We start from the raw sequence: 21,152 nt of genomic DNA on the forward strand, positions 1-21,152 counted from the left end.
GTCAATTTGAGGGAGTGGGAGAGTGGATAGATAAGGGGAATATAGTATAATTGCTGGCCCTTTGAAATGACCACACCCAGCTTCATAGGTACAATGAACTTGGGGGAAGGTTTAGTCAAGTGAGTGCATCAAGGGAGGAGAAAGAAACTGAGGGGGTTGTAATGATGATTGGCAAAGCATCGGAGCTGGCCCGGGAGGTAAGTCAGGTGAATGAGGTACAGTGAAAGGGTGGTAGGAGTAAGCGCTTACAAGTCTCAGTAGAGTTGAAGAATTATGACATCAGGTATTCTAGAGGAACCAAATTCAAAAGATAGGAGTAAAGCTTAGAAAGTAAAATCCTTGACACTGAGATTATGGAGATTATTAAATTTATTGTTAATGCCAAGACTTTGATGCTATCTAACTAACAAATCCACAATAACCCTGCTCTGGCCACCACACCCAGCTTTTCATTAGTTTCAGTGATGATAGTTACAATGCCTTGTCCTCAGTCCCAAAGAGCATGTAAGACTCATCATTAATGGCACAGACTGTCAAGGTCATAGCCATTCTTACTGCAGGGAAAGTAATTTTCACTGTAAATAATATCTTAAAGAATAAAGAACAAGATGATATGAAACAGAAATGACTTAAAGCAAACAGTTCATCAAAAATAAAACAGAAGCAGATATCCTTGAGGTGAAGTGCTTTTGATGAAGATCCAATGAGTGGCCACAAGATCATCCAGAAACCATCCAAGGGTGTCATAGACCGATAATGGCTCCCAAAGATATGTCATGCCCAGGGATGAGAGAAAGAGTCTTTGCAGATATGTAGTTAAGTTACAGATTTTGAGATGAGAAGACTATGCCATCACAAGAGAGGCAGAAAGCAGCTTGACATGTGCAAAGAAGATGGTATAAAGACAGAGACAGGTACTGGAGTGATGCAGCCACAAGCCAAGGAATACCACAGAATGCCAGCAACCAGAAGCCAGAGGAGGCAAGGAACAGATTGTTCCCTGGTGTCTCTGGGGGGAAGAAGGCCTGCTCACACCCTGATTTTGGGTTTACTGTCTCTAAAGATGTGAGGGTATAAATTTCTCTTGTTTTTTTTTTAATATTTTATTTATTTATTCATGAGAGACACAGAGAGAGAGGCAGAGACACAGGCAGAGGGAGAAGCAGGCTCCATGCAGGAAGCCTGATGTGGGTCTCGATCCTGGGACTCCAGAATCACACCCTGGGCCAAAGGCAGGCGCTAAACCGCTGAGCCACCCAAGGATCCCCATTTCTCTTGTTTTCTTAAGCAACTTAGTTTGTGGTAATTTATTATAGCAGCCAAAATATACTGATAACTTAATCTCTGGAGGGTTTACTAGGCTTGATACTAGATTGGGCACTTTGGAAAGAAACAAGATGCACAATAGGACTTAGTTCTTGAAGATTTTAACAATCGAGTTTGATCTGAAAAAAAAAAAAAAAGTCAATCAAATCCAGAAAATAAGAAGTCAAGCCCCTTGAAGAAATGGGTTTTGAAACGATCCTATGTCAGGTCACAAAACAAAAGGAGTTATTCAGATTAGGGATTCTTGAGTAAATTCCAAAAAGCTAGTACTTTATATTTGTTTAAAAAAAAACAACATGGAGAGTATTTTAGTTATGATGACCTGACCACTTACATTGCTGTATTCAAAATGCAAACATTTTCTGGAATAGCCTGCGTGAAAGGGAACCCACCAAACACAGAACAGACTTACCAAATGAATGAAGTAAATCCACCAAACACAGAACAGACTTATAAAATGAATGACATAATTTGGTGTCATCTGTCCCAGCTTCAGAAATCACCCAAGAAACTAGTGACTTTACATAGGAGGCACCTGTAAAAATCAGAGCTAGAATCTTCCATGCCTTCAACCAAAACCAAGCTTACCCCTACGAAAACCTCCTAACCGAAACAAAAGCAACCAGTACACAAAAATTATAAGAGGTATACACTGTCGCTGGCAAGCCACTCAATGTCAAGTTCAGTCATTTTCTTTTCCCCCCTCAAAAACAGCTTCAAAGAATCACACGCCCAATATTCAGGTTTATCTGCTCCACACCCTGGACACTCTTTGCAGCAACTGATGGGAAGGTGGCAGACGGCCCTGGAAGTGCCAGCCCAGCTCCCGGCAGATGCTGCGCTTGCCTCATTAACAGTGGCAGCTAAAGACATAATCAAGTCCAGCTGCAGGGAAAGAGAACTGCTTGAGCTCATGGTTGGCTGACAGGCTCCCAAATTCCCACTCAATGAGCATTCCTCTGAACAGTCATCTTCTACTCGCGGGATGACCTAGAACAAAATCCAGCAGGGAAGGGCATGTTCCCAAACACAGGGACGCTTAAGGCTCTTCACAGGCAGATTCAAATTAGACGTAACTGCAAGACTCCTGCGGTTGCCGGGATCCCATAGAGCCATTTCCACCCAGCTTCTACACGGCTACCTTGCTCTAAATGAGACCATTTGGGGTAAAACCCAGGAGGAATGAGTGGCCACCACTTCGTGGCATGTCAGTACCACTGTGAAGTTTTACCAAGCTGTGAAACCTTGGCCTTGGGAGGCCACCTGTCCAGCTCTGGTCCTGGGTGGAACCTCAGCACAAACCTCTTTAGTAATCGTACTGACGCAGCAGGAAAGATGCCAGTGTGACCTTACTGGCCTGCTTCAGTGGTAATGTTCGCCGCTGCCCCCAACTTTCTGATAATGTCAATCCAACACTTTCTAGCTTCATCGGAAGCTTAGAAAACAGGACAACAGGGGCGCCTTGGGGGCTCAGTTGGTTGAATGACTGACTCTCGATTTCCACTCAGGTCATGGTCTCAGGGTCATGGGATCAAGCCTACTTGGGCTCCCCCTCGGCATGGAGCTTGCTTGGGACTCTCTCTCTCTCCTGCTCCCTCTGCCCCTCCCCTGCTCTCTCACACATGAGCACACTCTCTCATGCTTGCTCTCATTCTCGGAAGGAAGGAAGGAAGGAAGAGAGGGAAAGCAGGACAACACTGATCTGAGTCTATATCAGATACAAACGGAAAAACACAAGAACTGAAAGAAGCACGAGGTGGAAAATGTTTACACTTGTTAAAAAACATTCAATTCACCAAATAACTTGTTTGAAATTTTAGAATTTAAGATGTAAGCCTCCAAATGCTGCTCTTCCTCCCAGCTTCTCTAAAGGTAGATGACAGAGGTCAATAGATGACAGAAGTGGAAAAGAGAACAAGTCTCCAGAGCTCCCCAGTACAACCAAACAGGAGTCACACTGCGGCCCTCCTAGTCACCCAAGCTCTCCATTCATTCATCCTTGTTTTCTTTCTTCCTTTCTGCCAAGGACAGCAGTTGAGAGAGGCTCACAAACCGTGCAGGAGAGAAATGCCCAGGCTCATATTTCTGCTCCCATCACATGGCGTGGGTTAGAACTGGACACCTGCAGGACGGCTGGGTCAGCTCTGGCCCAGAGAAAAGTATAGGATCACAATTTCATAGATCAATTACAACCGCCTTGTAGTCTTATGAACCAGACATGCAATAGGCCTTTTTTTTTTTCTTTAAACAAACAGACACTATTTGATTAACAGCCCCATGGAATGGAGAACTCGTTTTTATTTGTAGGTCATCAAAAGAAATAGGACTTACCAGGTGACTGAGGAACTGAAAACAGTCCATTGGCAAAAAGGCTCCATTTCATGAAGGCCAATGCTGCCAGCTGCCAGCCTGGACCCCACCCGGGCTGACATTCAGCTGACAAGATGCTAATCTGCACTATCACAAACACAGCTGGGCAAGAGAGCCTGGGAAGGTTGGTTGTGGCATGGCGATAAATTTGGTTCAGTTTATTATATATAGTGCATTTCTAATTCATAGCCCATTTCCCCCTTTCCCTCCCCAGTCCATCATATCTAATCTTCTAATTTTGAAAATTATAGGGGAGAAACCTCCAAAATAAAACTCACATACTCCTATTTTTCGTGGTTCCCATTCTCCGAGTCTCAGACTCCCAAGACCTCTAAGTTACTGACCATGATTTATAAACCCACACACGTCTAGACATCTACTACACACTTGCACATGTGTGACTTTCCAAGGGCACTGTGGCAAAGGCCAGCTTGTGTTACGTCCCAAGTTCACAGTTGTCCTCCCCACCCCCAGCCTCCCTGGCTAGGGGGTACAGCCACATGACTGACTGGATTCTTTGGTGGGATCATAGGGATAGGGATCCTCCTGGAGGTTTGAGTCTCGTCAGGAACACAAAAAATGGACGTGGGCAGAAGTGATACATTCCACTCCTAAGATTACCCCAAGAAAACCTCCCATGCAGTTCTCAACATTCTCTTCCCCCTCGGTCACCTGGTCATAGGTGTCAGGGTGACCTTGAAAGCCACACATTAAAGACAGCACAGGCTACATCAGAGCAATCCCTGGATGACTGCTTGCAACACCCACCCCCCACGCACCTTTCAGCCCTGCCAACTGGATTTTATGTGAACAACAAAAAAAGCACTATTTTGTCAAAACACCAAGATTTCAGGATTTTACTGTTACAGCAGTTAATATTTCTTTAACTGGTACACATACGTGGGTGCTGCTGTGATTAACAAGGTATGCATTCATTTTATTTCTCATTTTCGTAAGGACACTCAACAGGAGTGTATACGCTCATGTAAAAAGCAATACCAAGTTCAGAGGTGTTTTTTCCTCACTGTATATTTTCCTGAAAAACCCTTCACTGACTGTTTTCAGCTATTCCAGGCACTGAACTAGATGTGACATATACGGAGGAAAGTAAGTCAGTCTACGGCCTCAAGCTTACTGTATACTGGGATGACAGACACACAATAAAAATAAAAGTAAGTACATCATTACAAATTATAAGTGCTTGAAGCAAATAGGGCATCATGAGAGAGTCACAAAAGAGACCTAACAGACTGGGGCAGGGAGAGTGGAGGGACAGGTTCTTCAGGGGAAGGGACATGTAGCTGAAGAACAGATGGATGAGTGTAAATTAATTAATTAAAAATAAAGAGCCCTCCAGCAAAGAGAACTGTGCAAAGGCCCTTAAGTAGCAACAAGCTTGATGCCCTTGTAGAACTTAAAGGAGGCCAGTAGCCAGATAGTAGTAAGCAAGGGGAAGTGGAGGGGAGGTGGGGGGAGGGAAGGGGAGACACGCTGGGAACTATGCAGGGGATGGATCTTGCCAGGCCTGGACGACTAGTAAGGATTTTCAATCTTAGTCTAAAGCATATATTCTCAATGGGGTGATAATGCCAAGTGGATGAAAAATTGGGGAATTCTGGGAATGGGGGAGAAGAGGATACTTCCTGATAGCAACAGTTTGAAGACAATACAACGAGTCCCTTCAAAGTGTCACAGCACGTGTAAACAGTTTACGCGTGGTATTAAATTTTTATGGGGGTAGTGGGGGAATAAGAGGAAGTATTTTAAAATGTCTAAAAAGAGAGACAATAATAAAAAAGTCTCAGAAACACTGATCCAAAGCCAACAGGAATCGGCTGAAGGTGTTAAGCAAGAGAGTACCACAACTTGATGTTCATTTCTAAAAACTCAATCAGAGTTAATATTTTTGTGCTAAAAAGTCATATTAGAAAAGTTTAGAAACTGCTATTCATTTTAGAAGTTACAGTTAATTGGTATTAACCCACTAAGATCATGTAATCCAAGCTCTCCATTGTAGAGATTCAAAAAGAAAATGAAACTCAGAAAGGCTCTGTAACTAGTGTGTCCGAAACCATGCATTAGCAATTAGTATGCAAAGTTTGGATCCTATTCTACTGCTTTTTCTTTCAGCACTGTTCCCAAAATTCTACTCTGCCCCTGCACACACTGTGCTGTACATGCAACTTGTTTGCATGGCTACATTTTACATGATGATTCATATTGACCACACTACACACAGTATTTGAGTCAGATATACAAAAAGAAATGAAATGTAATTTTCTGCCGTGTTCCTAGATTTTTCAGAGGAAAAATAATGTCCTAGCCTTATGCTGTCACCTATCTTGAAAACTGTCAGGATTTGCAGATTACATACAAGACCAAATACAAGAATCCATTAATCTGTTGACTCAGTTAAACACTTAGGGGGTAGTCAAAGTTTGCTTACCTTTTTTTGTGACCACTGGCAAAAGATTCTCAAAATGAGAACATTATTCTAAATTAAAATACCTGTTAACTGGTCTGAATAGCAAACTAGAAGTCTGAAGAAGATGCTGCTTCTCTTTTATACAGAAAAAAGAAGCCTGTGTAAAACAAAATGGAACACCAATATTCATAGTGGCACTATTTGCAATGGTCAAATGTGGAACCAACCCAAGGGCCCACTGATAGATGACTGGATAAACAGAATGTGCTACATTTGTAAAATGGCCTATTATTCAGCCTTAAAAAGGGCATTCTGACACATACATCAACAGGTATGAACTTTGAGGGCATCACACTAAGAGAAAGAAGCCAATCACAAGAAGAAAGATACTGTTATGATCCCACCTGTATAAGGACCCGACAGTAGTCAAATTCATAGACGGAAACGAATAGTATGGGTGACAGGGGGGATGGGAGTAGGGAGTTGTTATATAAGGGGTATAGAGTTTATTTTGCAGAACTATTTTGCAAGAGTTCTGGCGATGGGTTGCATTACAATGTGAATGCATTTTAACACTACTGAACTGTATAATTAAAAATGGTTAAGATGTAAATTTGTCAACATGCATTTTACACATCTAAATTTTTTCAAATGTTAGTGAATAAGGTAATTTTAAGCAGTGATTTTAGAAAACTTCTGTCAGGAAACAAACATCTAGGCATTTTGGTAGTCCCAAAGTCTGGGTTCATGGCAACATTACATTTTCAACCCTCTTTAATTTGAATTGGCTAATAAAATGTGAGCAGAAGTGATATGTAGTCACTCTGAGTTGGAAGCATTTGACTGCCAGGGGAAAGCAGAGCAATTCACTTCTTTCCCTGCCCTGGGGGCTAAGGAAGCATGCTGCCTCCAGTGTGGATCCCAAGTACCAAACCCTCCTGACAATCCACAAGGAATTTGAAGCCTGAAGGGGAAATACACCTTTCCTATGTTAAGTCCCTATGATTTGGGGGTTGTTTGTTACCATGGCATAATCTAGCCCATTTGGAATAATACACAATTTTATAAGGAACAGGAGAATTTGAGAATTTGAATTTCAGATTATATCAACAAATATTCTTTAGTAGTTTAAAAAACCCCTTTATTTCTCTGTAACTGATTTCTGAAAGAAAATACACAATTAGTACTCTTCATGAAATGTACAAGATGTTTGACAATGACTATTAGCAGTGAAGAAAACTTCTTTCTTTTCCACACATAGTACTACATCATAGACTCTGCATGACTCAGTGCAGAGTATGTGTATATTTTGTTTGGCTGGTTTGTGATAGAGATGGGAAGAACATCCTAAATAATAGGCACATGAAACATTTCCTTCCTCTCCTCCAAGAACGTAGCAACAGTTGCTACATCACACTTGGGTAGAGAAGGTGTTCAGCAGCACGTACTCTCCCTTTCATCAAGTGTCAAGTTCCTGGATGCTGTGGACAATTTTCTAAATAAGTATCTGTTAATCTTCCAGGGGCATGAGACTCGAGGAGAAAAGACACAGAAGCCAGCTTCCAGCAGGTTACGTGCGGGGGTAAGGATGGAGGGTTTCCCTCCACCCCCACCCCCAATCATTCCTCCCTGCAGGCAGAGTGACAGAGACCCAGAGCTATTCCCAAACATCTGAAAACCATTTATAAAAAACTGAGGTTAGTACAAATAAAGACACTTCAAGCTGGTGGTTCATATCTTTAGTTCATGATGTAACTAGACTCTAAAATAATAGTGTATGCTCCGGTGGGAAAATCACCACAAACAGTCATGAGATGTGTGGTCCACTCCCAGTGCTCCCACTAATAAACTGGGCATGTCGCTCGACTTCCTGGGACCTTATTTCTCTCTTCTGTAAATAGGAGAGACCAAATCAGTGTCTTCCAAAATATGGCTTTTGGTCCAACTATATCCGAAACTTCTATGGGAATACGTGTCAAGGGGAAGGGGTACCTCACAAAAGCAGACTCTTAGGACCTATCTTTCACCTACTGCATGAGAATCTGAGAGTGGGGCCCAGGAATCTGCATTTTAAAGCTTCCAGGCTTTTAGCTGCACAGCTCTAATCTGGTGATCTTTGGTGACTAATGCATGATAAAGTTTGTGACCTACGATACTAAAGACTTCCTAAGTCTTCTTCTGGCTATATAACCCCATAGCCAAGAGCAGAGCCAAAAACAAGTATGTAGCCCTGATACCACCCATTCCATCCTCCCACACACACACACACATTTTTTTAAATGTATAATGTTCTAGAGCTCATCCCCATGTCAAACCAAATATTAAAGCTGATAGGGTATTACTAACTATTGAACATGATTTCCCCATTTGCTTCACCCCATCTCCATACTCCACCACAAAAGAGACCAAGCCCAATTATACCTTAGAGAACACATTTTAATACCACATGTGATATTTTAGGGCCAGATCTTCACAGCATGGTAGCTCTGTGTTTTCTCATAAAACTGTCTCCAAACATCAAAATTTGTAAGACAATAAAATATTTCTGTGCTGTCTTTGTGAGCAAATAGGTTTGGCTGTATATATTTAAGCAGAAAATGGACAGTAAGTCCATTGAAAGATTAAAAACGAAAAGAGAAGCATGAGAATGGAGAAAGTACCTATTACCACATTTAACAACTAGCAGGCAGTCAGTAAGCACTCATTTCCTTTCCTGAAGAAGTCTGACTCCTCGCTGCATAGACAGTAAATCCAGGAACTAGAACCTGGGTCTTTAGACCTCAGGTCCACCATCTTTTTTGTAAAACTGACCAAAGTTTTATATATGGTGGGAAATCTATGAGTCTCTAAAAAGTGCGTCCAATAACTAGAATGAGTTTAAATGGTGTGTAGAGATGGATCAGGACAGGAAAATAGAAAGAATGAAAGAAGAAAAATAGCACTAACTTTCAGCTCAACATGGTAGATTGAACACCATATTTTCTCTATTCCCTCCCAAATGTCCACTAAAATAACAATAAATAAATAAAGATGACAAGAGAACTGGAAAGGAGACAACAGCAGATAAAAGATGCCAATAAATTTTGGAATATGGAAAATTTGTGGAAGAATTGTTACTGACTTAGCAGAATTCTGCTTGCAAAGGGATACAGTGATGAGAAGCAAGACCACTTGGCCTGTAAAACTCCAGAAAGGCTTTAGACTTGGAGGCATCTGGTCCTGCAAAACAGTGTGTGTGGGGGGTGAAGCTTTGGCTACAAGTACAAATACTGGTTGAAACCTTACCTAAAGACAACTCTGTTGAAAAATAAATATGAGAAAATCTTTCAAAAGTGTAAAAAAGAGGGGGGGGGGGTACCTGAGTGGCTCAGTCAGTTAAGCATCTGCCTTCAGTTCTAGTCTTGATACCTCTTCCCTGGCTCATGTGTGCTATCTCTCTCACTCAAATAAATAAATAAAATCTTTTTTCTAAGTATAAAAAACGTATTTTGTAAACTTAAAAATCCACTACAAAAAAAAAGTATAAAAAAATAATAAAGACAAGAGAAAAGATTTTTAAAAGATAGATGGTTGATCCAGAAGGTTTAATAACCGGAGTTTCACAAAAAGTAAACACCTCAGGTGCCAGTAAAGAAATTATGAAAGTGGGGGATCCCTGGGAGGCTCAGCGGTTTAGCGCCTGCCTTCAGCCCAGGGCGTGATCCTGGAGTTCCGGGATCGAGTCCCACATCAGGCTCCCTGCATGGAGCCTGCTTCTCCCTCTGCCTCTCTCCCTCCCTCTCTCTCTCTGTTTCTCTCATGAATAAATAAAATCTTAAAAAAAAAAAAGGACTCATCAAAGAAATATGAAAACAAATGTTCCCCAAAAAGGGCATTGATTTATTCAAGAATGGTGAATTTAAATAGCCCACACCAAGGCATAGCATCATGAAACTTTGGTTCAGTAACTGGCAAACCATGCATGGCCCATGGTCCAAATCTGGCCTACTGTCTGTTCTGGTAAATAGTTTACTGGAACACAAGTTCATTCATTTATATTGTCTATTGCTGCTTTCAGGCTACAGAGGCAGAGGTTCTGACAGAGACAGTGTGCCTACAAAGCCTAAAATATTTTTCTTTTTTAAGATTTTATTTATTTGTTCATGAGCGACACAGAGAGAGAGAGGTAGAGACACAGGCAGAGGGAGAAGCAGGCTCCATGCAGGGAGCCTGATGTGGGACTCGATCCTAGGTCTCCAGGTCACACCCTGTAGCACTAAACCGCAGAGCCACCCAGGCTGCCCAATATTTTTCTAAGAGAAATGAAAACATATCCATACAAAAACTTCCACATGTATTGTCACAGCAGCATTACCCATAATAGCCTAAAGGTAGAGACAACCCAAATGTCTATCCACAGACAAATGGATAAACAAAATATGGTATATCTATCTATACAACAGAATTTTTTCAGCTCTAAAGGAATAAAATAAGGATATATGGTACCACTTGGATAAACAGTGAAAGCATGCTAAGTGAAAGAAGACAATCTCAAAAGCTTACATATTATATGATTTCATTCATATGAAAATCCAGAGTAAGGAAATCTACAAAGAAAGAAAATAGATTATTGGTTGCTTGAGGCTGGAGGAGGTGGGCAGAAAGTAGAGGTGTGATAATTTACAGGTACAAAGTTTCTTTTTAGTGGACAAGAATTTCTAAAATTGACTCAGTTAACAGTTGCACATCTGTCGATATAATTTAAAAATCTGCATGAATTGCATGATATGTGCACTTTAAATAGGTGAATCATGTGATATGTGAATTATATAGCTCAATAAATCTGGATTTTTAAAAACAAGATTTTATTTATTTCTTCATGAGAAACACAGAGAGAGAGGCAGAGACATAGCCAGAGGAAGAAGCAGGTTCCCTGTGGGGAGCCGCATGTGGGACTCGATCCCAGGACCCCGGGATCATGCCCTGAGCCAATGGCAGATGTTCAACCACTGAGCCACCCAGGTGTCCTTCAATAAATCTGGATTTTAAAAAACGAAATGTACTAGAAAAAATAAAATAATAATATACTACTTGGCCACTGACCATTAGTACTGACCATTAATACTGTACTGATCATTCTAGCTCATTAATACTGACTCAGTGTCATATTAATAAAATGTAAAATGTGAAAAAAAAATGTAAAATGTGACAAAAGATCATGAAAGAATGGTGAAAGTATAATACAAAAGAGAATTAAGAAATCATATCATAATGGAAATCTAATGGAATATGGAAAATCACAGTAAAGGTATAAGGACTATGGAGGTAATTATCATGTGAAAAATCTCAAAGAATTAAAAACAATTATCTAATACTAATATAGACAAAGCAAAGCGGATTTTAGAGCATAGGCTATTACTAGAGATAGAGAGGTCATTTATTAATGAAAAAGAGGTCAGGGGATCCCTGGGTGGCGCAGCGGTTTGGCGCCTGCCTTTGGCCCAGGGCGCGATCCTGGAGACCCAGGATCGAATCCCACGTCGGGCTCCCGGTGCATGGAGCCTGCTTCTCCCTCTGCCTGTGTCTGCCTCTCTCTCTCTCTCTCTCTCTCTCTCTCTCTCTCTCTGTGACTATCATAAATAAATAAAAATTTAAAAAAAAATAAATAAATCTTTAAAAAAAAATGAAAAAGAGGTCAATTCACCAAAAAGACATAATAATTCTAAATGTTTATGTACCTAATAATAGAGTGTCAGATAAATAAAAGAAAAACTGATAGAACCACAAGAAGAAATAGACAAATCTACAATAGCAGAGGGAGATTGTAATATCCCTCTCTAAATAACTGATACACTAAATACATAAAAATCAGTAAATATACAGAATATATTTCTAACCAACTGGATCTAATTGACATTTATAGAGCAGTCCACCCAACAACATCCAAACCGACTAGGAAAACTTAGAAGATACAAATATATAGAAAGATTATTTCTCTATGAATACACATAGAACATTTACCAAGACAGGTCATACTCTAGGCCATAAAACAGCTCTCAATAAACCTAAAAGGATTCAAGTTATTTCAAGTGCGTTCTCTGAGCACACTGAAATTAGAAATCATTAACAATGATATCTGGAACATCTCCAAATATTTAGAAACTAAGCCACTCATTCAAAAATATCTATAGTCAAAGAAGACATCAAAGAGAAGTTAGAGGGACACCTGGGTGGCTCAGCGGTTGAGACTTTGGCTCAGGGCGTGATCCTGGAGTCCCATGATCGAGTCCCATGTCAGGCTCCCTGCATGGAGCCGGCTTCTCCCTCTGCCTATGTCTCTGCCTCTCTCTCTCTCTCTCTCTCTCTCTCTGTGCCTCTCATGAATAAATAAATTAAACATCTTTTAAAAAACAAAGGGAAGTTAGAAAATATTTGGAGCAAAAGAAAAATGAAAACAAATGTATGGTATGTCAATAAAACACCACCAAGGAAAAATTTAGATCACTAAACACCTATATTTAAAAACATAAAAAGCCTCCTGTCAATCACCCTAGAAACTGCCTTACAAAATTAGAAAAATAGGACCAAACAAAATACAAAATGGAAGAAAGAATAAAGATGACAGAAGAAAGGAGTAAAATAGAAAACGATGGAGAAAATCTATGAAACTAAAGCTGGTTAAGACATCTATAAAATTAATAAATCACTAAGATTGAACAAAAGAAAGAATACCCATTATCAAGAATAATAGAGGATATAACTCCATGTTCTAATAATATCTTAGAAATAATAAGGAAGCATTATGAACTACTTTATGCCAATTAATTCAACTTAGATGAAAGAAAAACTCATGAAAAACACAAACTACCAAAGCTAACTCCGGATAAAATAGATTACCTGGAGAGCTCTCTGTCTATTCAAGAATTTAAATTCATAGTTAATCTTTATACTAAGCCAACTCCAAGTCCAGATGGCTTCACTGTTGAATTCTACAAAACTTTAATGAAGAAATCAGCCACAACTCTTCCAGAAAACCAAAGGAGGAATATTTCCCAAATTATTCTGTGAGGCTAGCATTACACTAACACTAAAAACAAAGACATCACAAGATAACTACAGACTAGTATGCTTCATGGACATGGATGCAAAAATTTGAATCAAAATTTAGTAAATTGAGTCTAAAGAATTCTATTTTTTTTTTTAAGAGCGAGAGGGAGAGATTGAACAGGGCTGGGAGGGGCAGAGGGAGAGGGAGAGAATCTTAAGCAGACTCTACTACTGAGCATGGAGCCAAACTCAAGCCTCAATCTCACCACCCTGAGGTAATAGCATGAGCCAAAATCACAAGTCAGTTGCTTAACCAACTGAGCCACCCAGGCATCTCTGTTTATTTTTATAATCTTTTTCTTTTTTCTTAGAGATGGCAAGAGAGAGAGGTGTGAGGGAGGAACAGAGCAAGAGGGAGAAAGAGAATCCCAAGCAGATTCTTGCTGAATGTGGAGCCAGACATGGGGCTGGATCTCATGACCCTGAGATCACAATCTGAGCTGAAATCAAGAGTCGGAAACTTGACCGACTGAGCCACCCAGGCGCCCTTAATGATATTTTTAATGAGGATTAATATATTAATCACCAAACAGTTTTCCCAGAAATACAAGGTGGTTAACATCTGAAAAATCAATGTAATTCACCATATTAACAAATGACAAAGGAAAATTCACGTGCTAATTAGATCCAGAAAAAGCATTTGACAAAAATCCAACATTCATTTCTAATAAAAACTCTCAGCAAAGGAAGAATAAAATGACCTGATAAAGGGCACCACCAACCTGATAAAGGGCATCTACAAAAAAACATATACCAAACATCATAATTAATGGTAAAATATCAATTTTTCCCTAAAATTAGGAAAAGGCAATCAGTGTTCTAATCGGTGTTAATAAACAAGAAATTTAAAATATCCAGATTGGTAAGGAAGAATGGTTTTTATTTCTATGACACAGTCATATGTGCAGAAAATCTGATGGGATATAACAAAAAGCTACTGTAACTAATAAGCAGGTTTGATAATGTTGCAGATTATGCAAAAATCACTTGTTTTTATATACTAACAAGAAATAACCAGACACAATTTCTTAAAAACAGTGAAATTTAAAAGAGTACCAAAAATGTTAAATACTTATTATATTTTGACAAAAATATGTAAGACCTGTATACAGAAAACTACCAGATATTGCTTAGAGAAATTAAAGACTGAAAAAGATAAAGATCATAAAATTCAAATTGTTAGGAGGCTAATTCTCTCATAATAGATCTATAGCTTAGAACACCCCAAATGAAATCCCTGCATGTATTTTTTAATTGGCAAGTTGATTCTAAAATTCATTTGGAGTAGCCAAGTCAACATCCTAACATCCTTGAGAATGAAAGACAAAGTTGGAAGAATCATGCTTTCTCAGTTCAAGACTTATGGTAAAGCTACAGTATTAAAGATAGTGTGTAACTGGCATGGCAAGAAACATATAGTTCCCTACAATAGAGAATCCAAAAGATAGACTATGGACAAATGATTTTCCAGAGAATTGCAAAGGCAATTCAGTGGAGAAAGGAAAGTCTTTGGAAAAAACAAAAAAAAAACTCATGCTAGAGGGGTACCGAGTGGCTCAGTCAGGTTAGCATCTGACTCTTGATTTCTACTCAGGTCATGATCTCAGGGTAGTGAAACCAAGCCCTGCCTTGGTTCCACTGGGAGTCTGCTTGAGATTCTCTCCCTCTACCAGTCCCCATCTGTGCATTCTATCTCTCTCTCTCTCTAAAAATAAATAACTTTTTAAAGAAATGCTAGAACAACTGAACATCCATAGGCAAAAAATGAACTTAGGTCCTCATCTTATACCACATAGAAAGATTAACTCCAAATGGAATGCAGATTTTTTTTTTTTTAAATTTTTTTTTTTTAATTTTTTATTTATTTATGATAGTCACAGAGAGAGAGAGAGGCAGAGACACAGGCGGAGGGAGAAGCAGGCTCCATGCACCGGGAGCCCGACGTGGGATTCGATCCCGGGTCTCCAGGATCGCGCCCTGGGCCAAAGGCAGGCGCCAAACCGCTGCGCCACCCAGGGATCCCTGGAATGCAGATTTAATGTAACACATAAAACCACAGAACTTCTAGGAGAAAACTTTTGTGATCTTGAGTTAGGCAAATATTTCTTTAAAACAAGAAGAAACAGGGCAGCCCTGGTGGCTCAGTGGTTTAGCACCACCTTCAGCCCAGGGTGGGATCCTGGAGACCCTGGATCGAGTCCCATGTCAGGCTCCCTGCATGGAGCCTGCTTCTCCCTCTGCCTGTGTCTCTGCCTCTCTCTCTCTCTCTGTCTCTCACACATAAATAAATAAAATCTTTTTTAAAAAATAAATAAAACAAGAGGAAACATACAATCTACCAAGAAACAATTCAATAACTTCAGAGTCATCAAAATTAGAACTTCTGCCCATCAAAAAAACACAGTCAAGAAAATGAAGACAAGCCCACAAACTGGGAGAGAGTATCTGCAAATGATACATCTGATTTAAGGACTGATAGTCATGATATATATAAGCATTCTCAAAATCCGGTCAGAAAACAACACAGGAAGGAATGGGTGAAATATCTGAATGGAAATTTTGCCAGAGAATACATATGGATTTTTAAATAAACCCAGGAGTAAATGTTCATTAGCATTTATCATTAAGGAACTACAAATTAAAACCCCAGCTATACTGTACTCACTTGCATAGCTAAAAGACTGACCTCACCAGGTGTTGGCAAGAATGCAGAGAAACTGGAACTCGCACATACTGCTAGTAAGAGCTGAAAATGGTACAACCTCCTGCAAAGTGGACATTTTCTTAAAAACTTAAACATACACCTACCAATGATTCAGCCGTACCATTCCTAGGTATTTACCCAAGACAGAGGAAACCACACATCCACACAAAGACTTGCATACAAATCTTCACAGCAACTTTATGTGACAGCCAAAAATTGGAAACACATTGCCCAAATGTAGGTGAAAGCTGTTGGACAACAAACTATGGTATATACACACGCAACCTACTACTACTTAGGAACAGATTACTGATACATGCGACAGCAAGGGGAATCTCCTAATAATTAGGCTGAGTACAAAAAAGCCAGATCAAAAAAGTGGGGGTACCTACTATATAGTGACATTGGCATAAAATTCTAGAAAATGCAAACCAATCCATATTAAAACAAAGCACATTGAGGTTTGTTTAGTGATGTTGGGTGCAAGGAAGGGTAGCACAGAAGGATTGCAAAGGGTAACCGGGACACTTTGGGGTGATGGTGTCATGGATGTATATAAATTGAAACTTCAAAGTGCATACTTTAAGTATATGTAGTTTACTGTATGTCAATTATAACTCAAAATAAAACAAAAAAAAAAAAAGGCTATTTGGGGGCCATGAGATCTGAGGTGAGGAGAAAGAGTAGAACAAGAATTTGATGTGTTTTCCTATGAGCCCATAATTGTTTTTTCTTTAACCATACAGAATCATCGTGGTAAAAATGCAAATAAAAATAATACAAGAGCAAGAACGACAAGAGGATAATAAAAGATACAAGAAAGTCTTTTCTTTAAGGTCTTTAGTTGAAAATCAGGTGCCCATAAAGGCATGAATTCTTTCCAGCCATCCTGGAACTATTTGCTTCATTACTCAATTCCTAAGAACGATGCAATTTAGAATATCATAGTAAATGAAAATATTCGATTTTAACGTATGAATGGGCTATTGCCGATATGCCATCAAAAGAACATGAATTTGTACTAAGTGACATTTTTAAGCAATAGTAATGTATTTGTGCTGACCTAGCCACAACCCTGTCCAATAACTTTGTTTATTTTTACAGTGGATTGCTACAGATGGGTTGCAGAAATCATTAAGCAGTTGATAACCTCCACAGGTTTAAACCATTAATTATCTACTTCCTTACCTGGGAGCAGTTTGAGCAAAGGGATGAACTTGGGTTCAACGGATGAAATGAAATTGATATCAATAAAATAATCAGTTTCATAAGAGCCTAGAGTGAGCTGCCTTCCAACTGCACAGGAAAGAAAAGAATCTTGCAAGTTAGGAGAGTAATTCAGTCAGAACAGAAGCAAAGGAAAATAACCACTGAAAGCAGAAATTCAGTGAGGAAAAAAAAGGAGAAATGCTGGTGTTACAAATTTTTAATCAAAATTTTTATTTGCATTAGGATTGTTCTCTGGACTTTTGGGAAAAATAGCTCAGGTGTAATTCAGCTTAGGGAGTCAGAAGCTCTTGAACACAGACCCTCCTTCTACTAGGGCTACAATATCCACACAGAGGTCTGATAACTCTGATAGTCATACTTTCCTGTACTGAGGGCTTTGATTTAAACACAGTTTAAACGATGTATACATTCCAAACAATGTTCAAATCATTTGGCACTGGCTGTGGTTTATAGAATGATTTCTCCTTGATATTAAATAACCTCAAGTTTCTGGTCTACTTAATTCAGTGATTAGAAATAATGCCCGTGTGTTTAGATGAGGACATTAAGCCATGTTGCAAGATGAGCTAGCTGCTTCTGCCCGTCGCCTGCATTAACTCCACGGTGTGTTGCATTCCACCAGGACACCGAACCCAGCTACCACTTTAAACTCTTTTTCTATCCTTTCTCTGACAAGTTTAGTCAGGCTTCTCACATGTGGAGAGCAGCCCTGCCGAATGGAACAAGAAAAACTCACTTGGAATTAAACAATAAACCACTTCCAACTCACACCAAAGGCTCAAATCTGCTTTTATCATCTTTATACAGAAGAAAGTTGGTTGAGAAGTGGAAAAGGAAGAACAAGTATGTAATGCTAGGGAAAAATCAGTTTGTCCGGAACATCAAGAGGCACTGAATGAATGATGTGAAGAAGTAGAAAACAACACACACACACAAATCCTACAGTATGTGTCTTAGCATCTTCTTTAGCATCTTTGCTGGATTCAAATATCAGATGTGTCAGCAAAATCTCAAGGATAAAGTAAAACTACTAACCCCCGTGATTACTTAGAAATAAGACTGAGGCTTTCTGCCCTGGTTTGGCTTAGCTGTCAACCTGCCTGGTGCTGTTGAGGCTGGAAGTACCTTGGAGAACATACACTGACACCCTCCTTCTGCAGATGAGGAAATGGAAGGTTAAGAGCCTTGGCCAAAATGACACAAGGACCCAGCCAGGACTGGATGCTAGATGTTAAGACTCTCTCCTTAGCTTCTCTTAGGCCCTTTACTGTTCTCCTTTGAATTTCCTTCTGGGGTCATGATTCTGTCGAAACAGGTCACTGTGAGGCAGGTCATTTTTACACAGTGGTTTTCAACCCAGCTGCACAATGGAATCACCTGGGAGCTCCATAAATTCTGACGCTGGCCTTCACCCCCTCCGCCGAAGGGCTGGAGGATTCTGATGTAATCCAGCTGGGGTGTGGCCCTAGCACAGGGAGTTTCAAGAGCTCCCTTGGGCGATCCTAACGTGCAGCCACCTCTGAGAAGCTTTGCCAGGGAGCAAAGTATTCTGGAAATGAAACTTGCTAATAATTAAGACGAGCTTTGGCAATGGTCTTTCCCACTCCAATCTAGGCAGGTGTTCCTTGTTGAAAATTTCTATCGCTTATTCTCGTGTTCCCCGCTCTCGGCTTCGCCCCGGCTCCAGGCCCTTCTCAACCTGGGCCTCGCTCAGCCTCTCAGAGCTCACCACCACCGTCACGATGACCATTAAGAGATATCGGAAAACAAGTTTCAAAACGTGAAGTAAAAGCGAGGGGAGGAGGGGAGGAAATCCCCCGATTTGGACAAGTCTCCATAAGCAAAACAGAGGAAAGGGAGGCTGTCTGGTCATTATTCCGGCCAAGAGTGTTTGGGCATCTTCCCAGAATTACCCAAGGAGTCGGGTGAAAAGCGAATCTGTGTAGGCTAAATTATGTACAAACTGCCTAAATCGTGAGTTTTAATCAAAAGCTACAGACTCTGGGAGGTGTTAATGCCAGAGACATCACAGGCATCGGAGGTTTGCGGGCCCCGGCCCCTTCCCTGAGCATCCCCCCGCCCCCCCAGGGCTCTTGCAGTCATAAACCACAGTCAAGCCGACGGTGAATTACACGCTCTCCCAGGGCCCTGCTGCTCCGCCTCGGGGCCGGGGCCGGGCCGGGCCGGGCCGGAGCCACCCGCTCCGGAGAACGCCCCAACTGCTGCACCCTCTTCTAGCTCGAGGAAAAACCCCAGGAGCACCGGAGGGGGCGTGGCGAGCACGAGGCCCAGGGCGCCGCCCGGAGCCTCCTTCCCTCCCGCGCCCAGGCTCCCGGAGCCCCGGCCCGGCGTCTGCACACCTGACCGCGCTCCGCCCCCGACTCGCGGACGCAGGTGGCCCTAGGACGCGGATGTCACAAGTTCACCGGGTCCCGGGAAGGACGGAAGCGAGGAGGAGGCTCCCGGGGGCCGAGCCTCCACCGGGACGGAGGGTCTCGGCTAAGGACCGAGCGGAGGAGGTGCGGGGTCGCCGACTCTGCCCCGCGGGGGGGGGGGGGGGCAGGACCCGGGCGCGAGCCGCACGCCGGGCCCGGCCCCCGGAGCCCCAGCCCCAGCCCCAGCCCCAGCCCCAGCCCGGTGCCACCTGTCCGCGCGGGGGCCGGCCCGCGGCTCCAGGCGGCTGGAAGGAAGGTCCACGGAGGGGGAGGGACGCCCGGCGCGCGCTGCCTCACCTGTCCCGCGACGCAGAGCAGACACCAGGTGCCGCCGAGGATGCGAGCCAGGAGCCTCGAGCGCCGGGGCGCAGCCAGCCGCGCCATGGTCCCCCGGCCGGCCGGGAGGGGAGTCCGGGCCAGACCCCTCCCCGCAAGCGGCAGCGCCTCCCGCGCGGGCTGCAGGGCTCGGCCGGGGCCGCGGCGGCGGGGCGGACTGGGGCGTGCGCCGCGGGGCAGGGCTGCGCCGGGCTCGGCCGCGCGTCCTCTGAGCCGCCCCGCGGCCGCCGAGCCCCGCTGCTTTGAATGGGAGCGTGCGCTGGGGGTGGGGGCGTTATTTGTGAATGTGCTGCTTGTCTTGGCTCGGGACGGTCCGCGCTCCCACCCCCGGCACCCCCTCCGGCTCCTGCTCCTCCCCTCCTGTGTCCGCCCGGCAGAGGCGGGAGCAGGCACCGGCCGCGCGGGCCGCGACTGCGTGCGCCTTTCGGGAAACCCGAGCGGGCTACGCGCTGGCTTCTGTGTATTTATCCGCTCTCAAGGGAGGGCCACCACCGCACACCTTGGGCGCCGCCCGCCCTGGGAGGGCGCTGGACGGGGAAGGAGACGCTCCCCCGGGCGCGGGCGCTTCCCCGAACGAGTCCCCGGGGCCGTCCCTGCGCGCTGTGCCTGGACCGGCCTCGGGGCCGCGGAGGCCGACGCTTCGGACTCGCTAACCCGCGCGGCGCGGCGCGCTCCCCGGACGGGGCGGTGTGGTCCGCGGAGCCGCGGCCCCGGCGCACGCAGGGCGATTCTGCCCTGGAGACCTGGTTGCGGGCCCTGGGTCTGGGGGAACAGGACTTCGCTGGAAGGCGGCGGGGACCCCCGACGGCTGGGTTGGGACGCAGTGAACCCAGAGCCAGTGTCACCCGGACGGAGCCCAAGAAATGGGTTGAGTCCGTGACCGCGACCGCGACCGCTTGTCTCGTGCCAGTGGCTTGCTGGGGCCGTGCCCTTATGCGTCAGACTTGGGGTCCCCGGGCTCTCTGTGTAACAGAAAGCAAACGTCGTGCCCTTTGCAGCTCTTTGCCATTGGGACCCGGGTCCGTTTCTTCCCGCAAACCTGGCGCCCCGGGGCCGGGCTCCCAAAGCATATTTATGAGAAAGCAAATCCCCCACCCTTCTCCCAACCGTCTTGCAGGCCACTCCACCCCTCTCGAACCTTGGCAGTGAAGCTAACAGAGGCGGGGAGCTGGCCCCACTTCAGTAAACTCGGCGATAAGAGGCTTCAGCGCAGCGCTCGTGAAACAACTTTTGTGAAGTT

At 43.1% G+C, this 21,152-nt stretch overlaps 1 protein-coding gene across 2 annotated transcripts in view; it reads right to left on the reverse strand.

Moving 5' to 3' along the window:
• Positions 1-19,985, reverse strand: part of ADAMTSL1 (ADAMTS like 1) — an 882,039-nt gene extending 862,054 nt beyond the window's left edge. For both annotated transcript variants that reach the window (XM_041761627.1, XM_041761624.1), the window contains exon 1: positions 19,874-19,985. In XM_041761627.1, the coding sequence (XP_041617561.1) occupies positions 19,874-19,960 (87 nt within the window). In that variant the 5' untranslated portion in view covers positions 19,961-19,985. The remainder of the gene's footprint in view (positions 1-19,873) is intronic.
• Positions 19,986-21,152: the final 1,167 nt, after the last annotated feature.

The sequence above is a fragment of the Vulpes lagopus genome, chromosome 7, assembly GCF_018345385.1.
Source record: "Vulpes lagopus strain Blue_001 chromosome 7, ASM1834538v1, whole genome shotgun sequence".
In the NCBI taxonomy this organism is placed as follows: Eukaryota; Metazoa; Chordata; class Mammalia; order Carnivora; family Canidae; genus Vulpes; species Vulpes lagopus.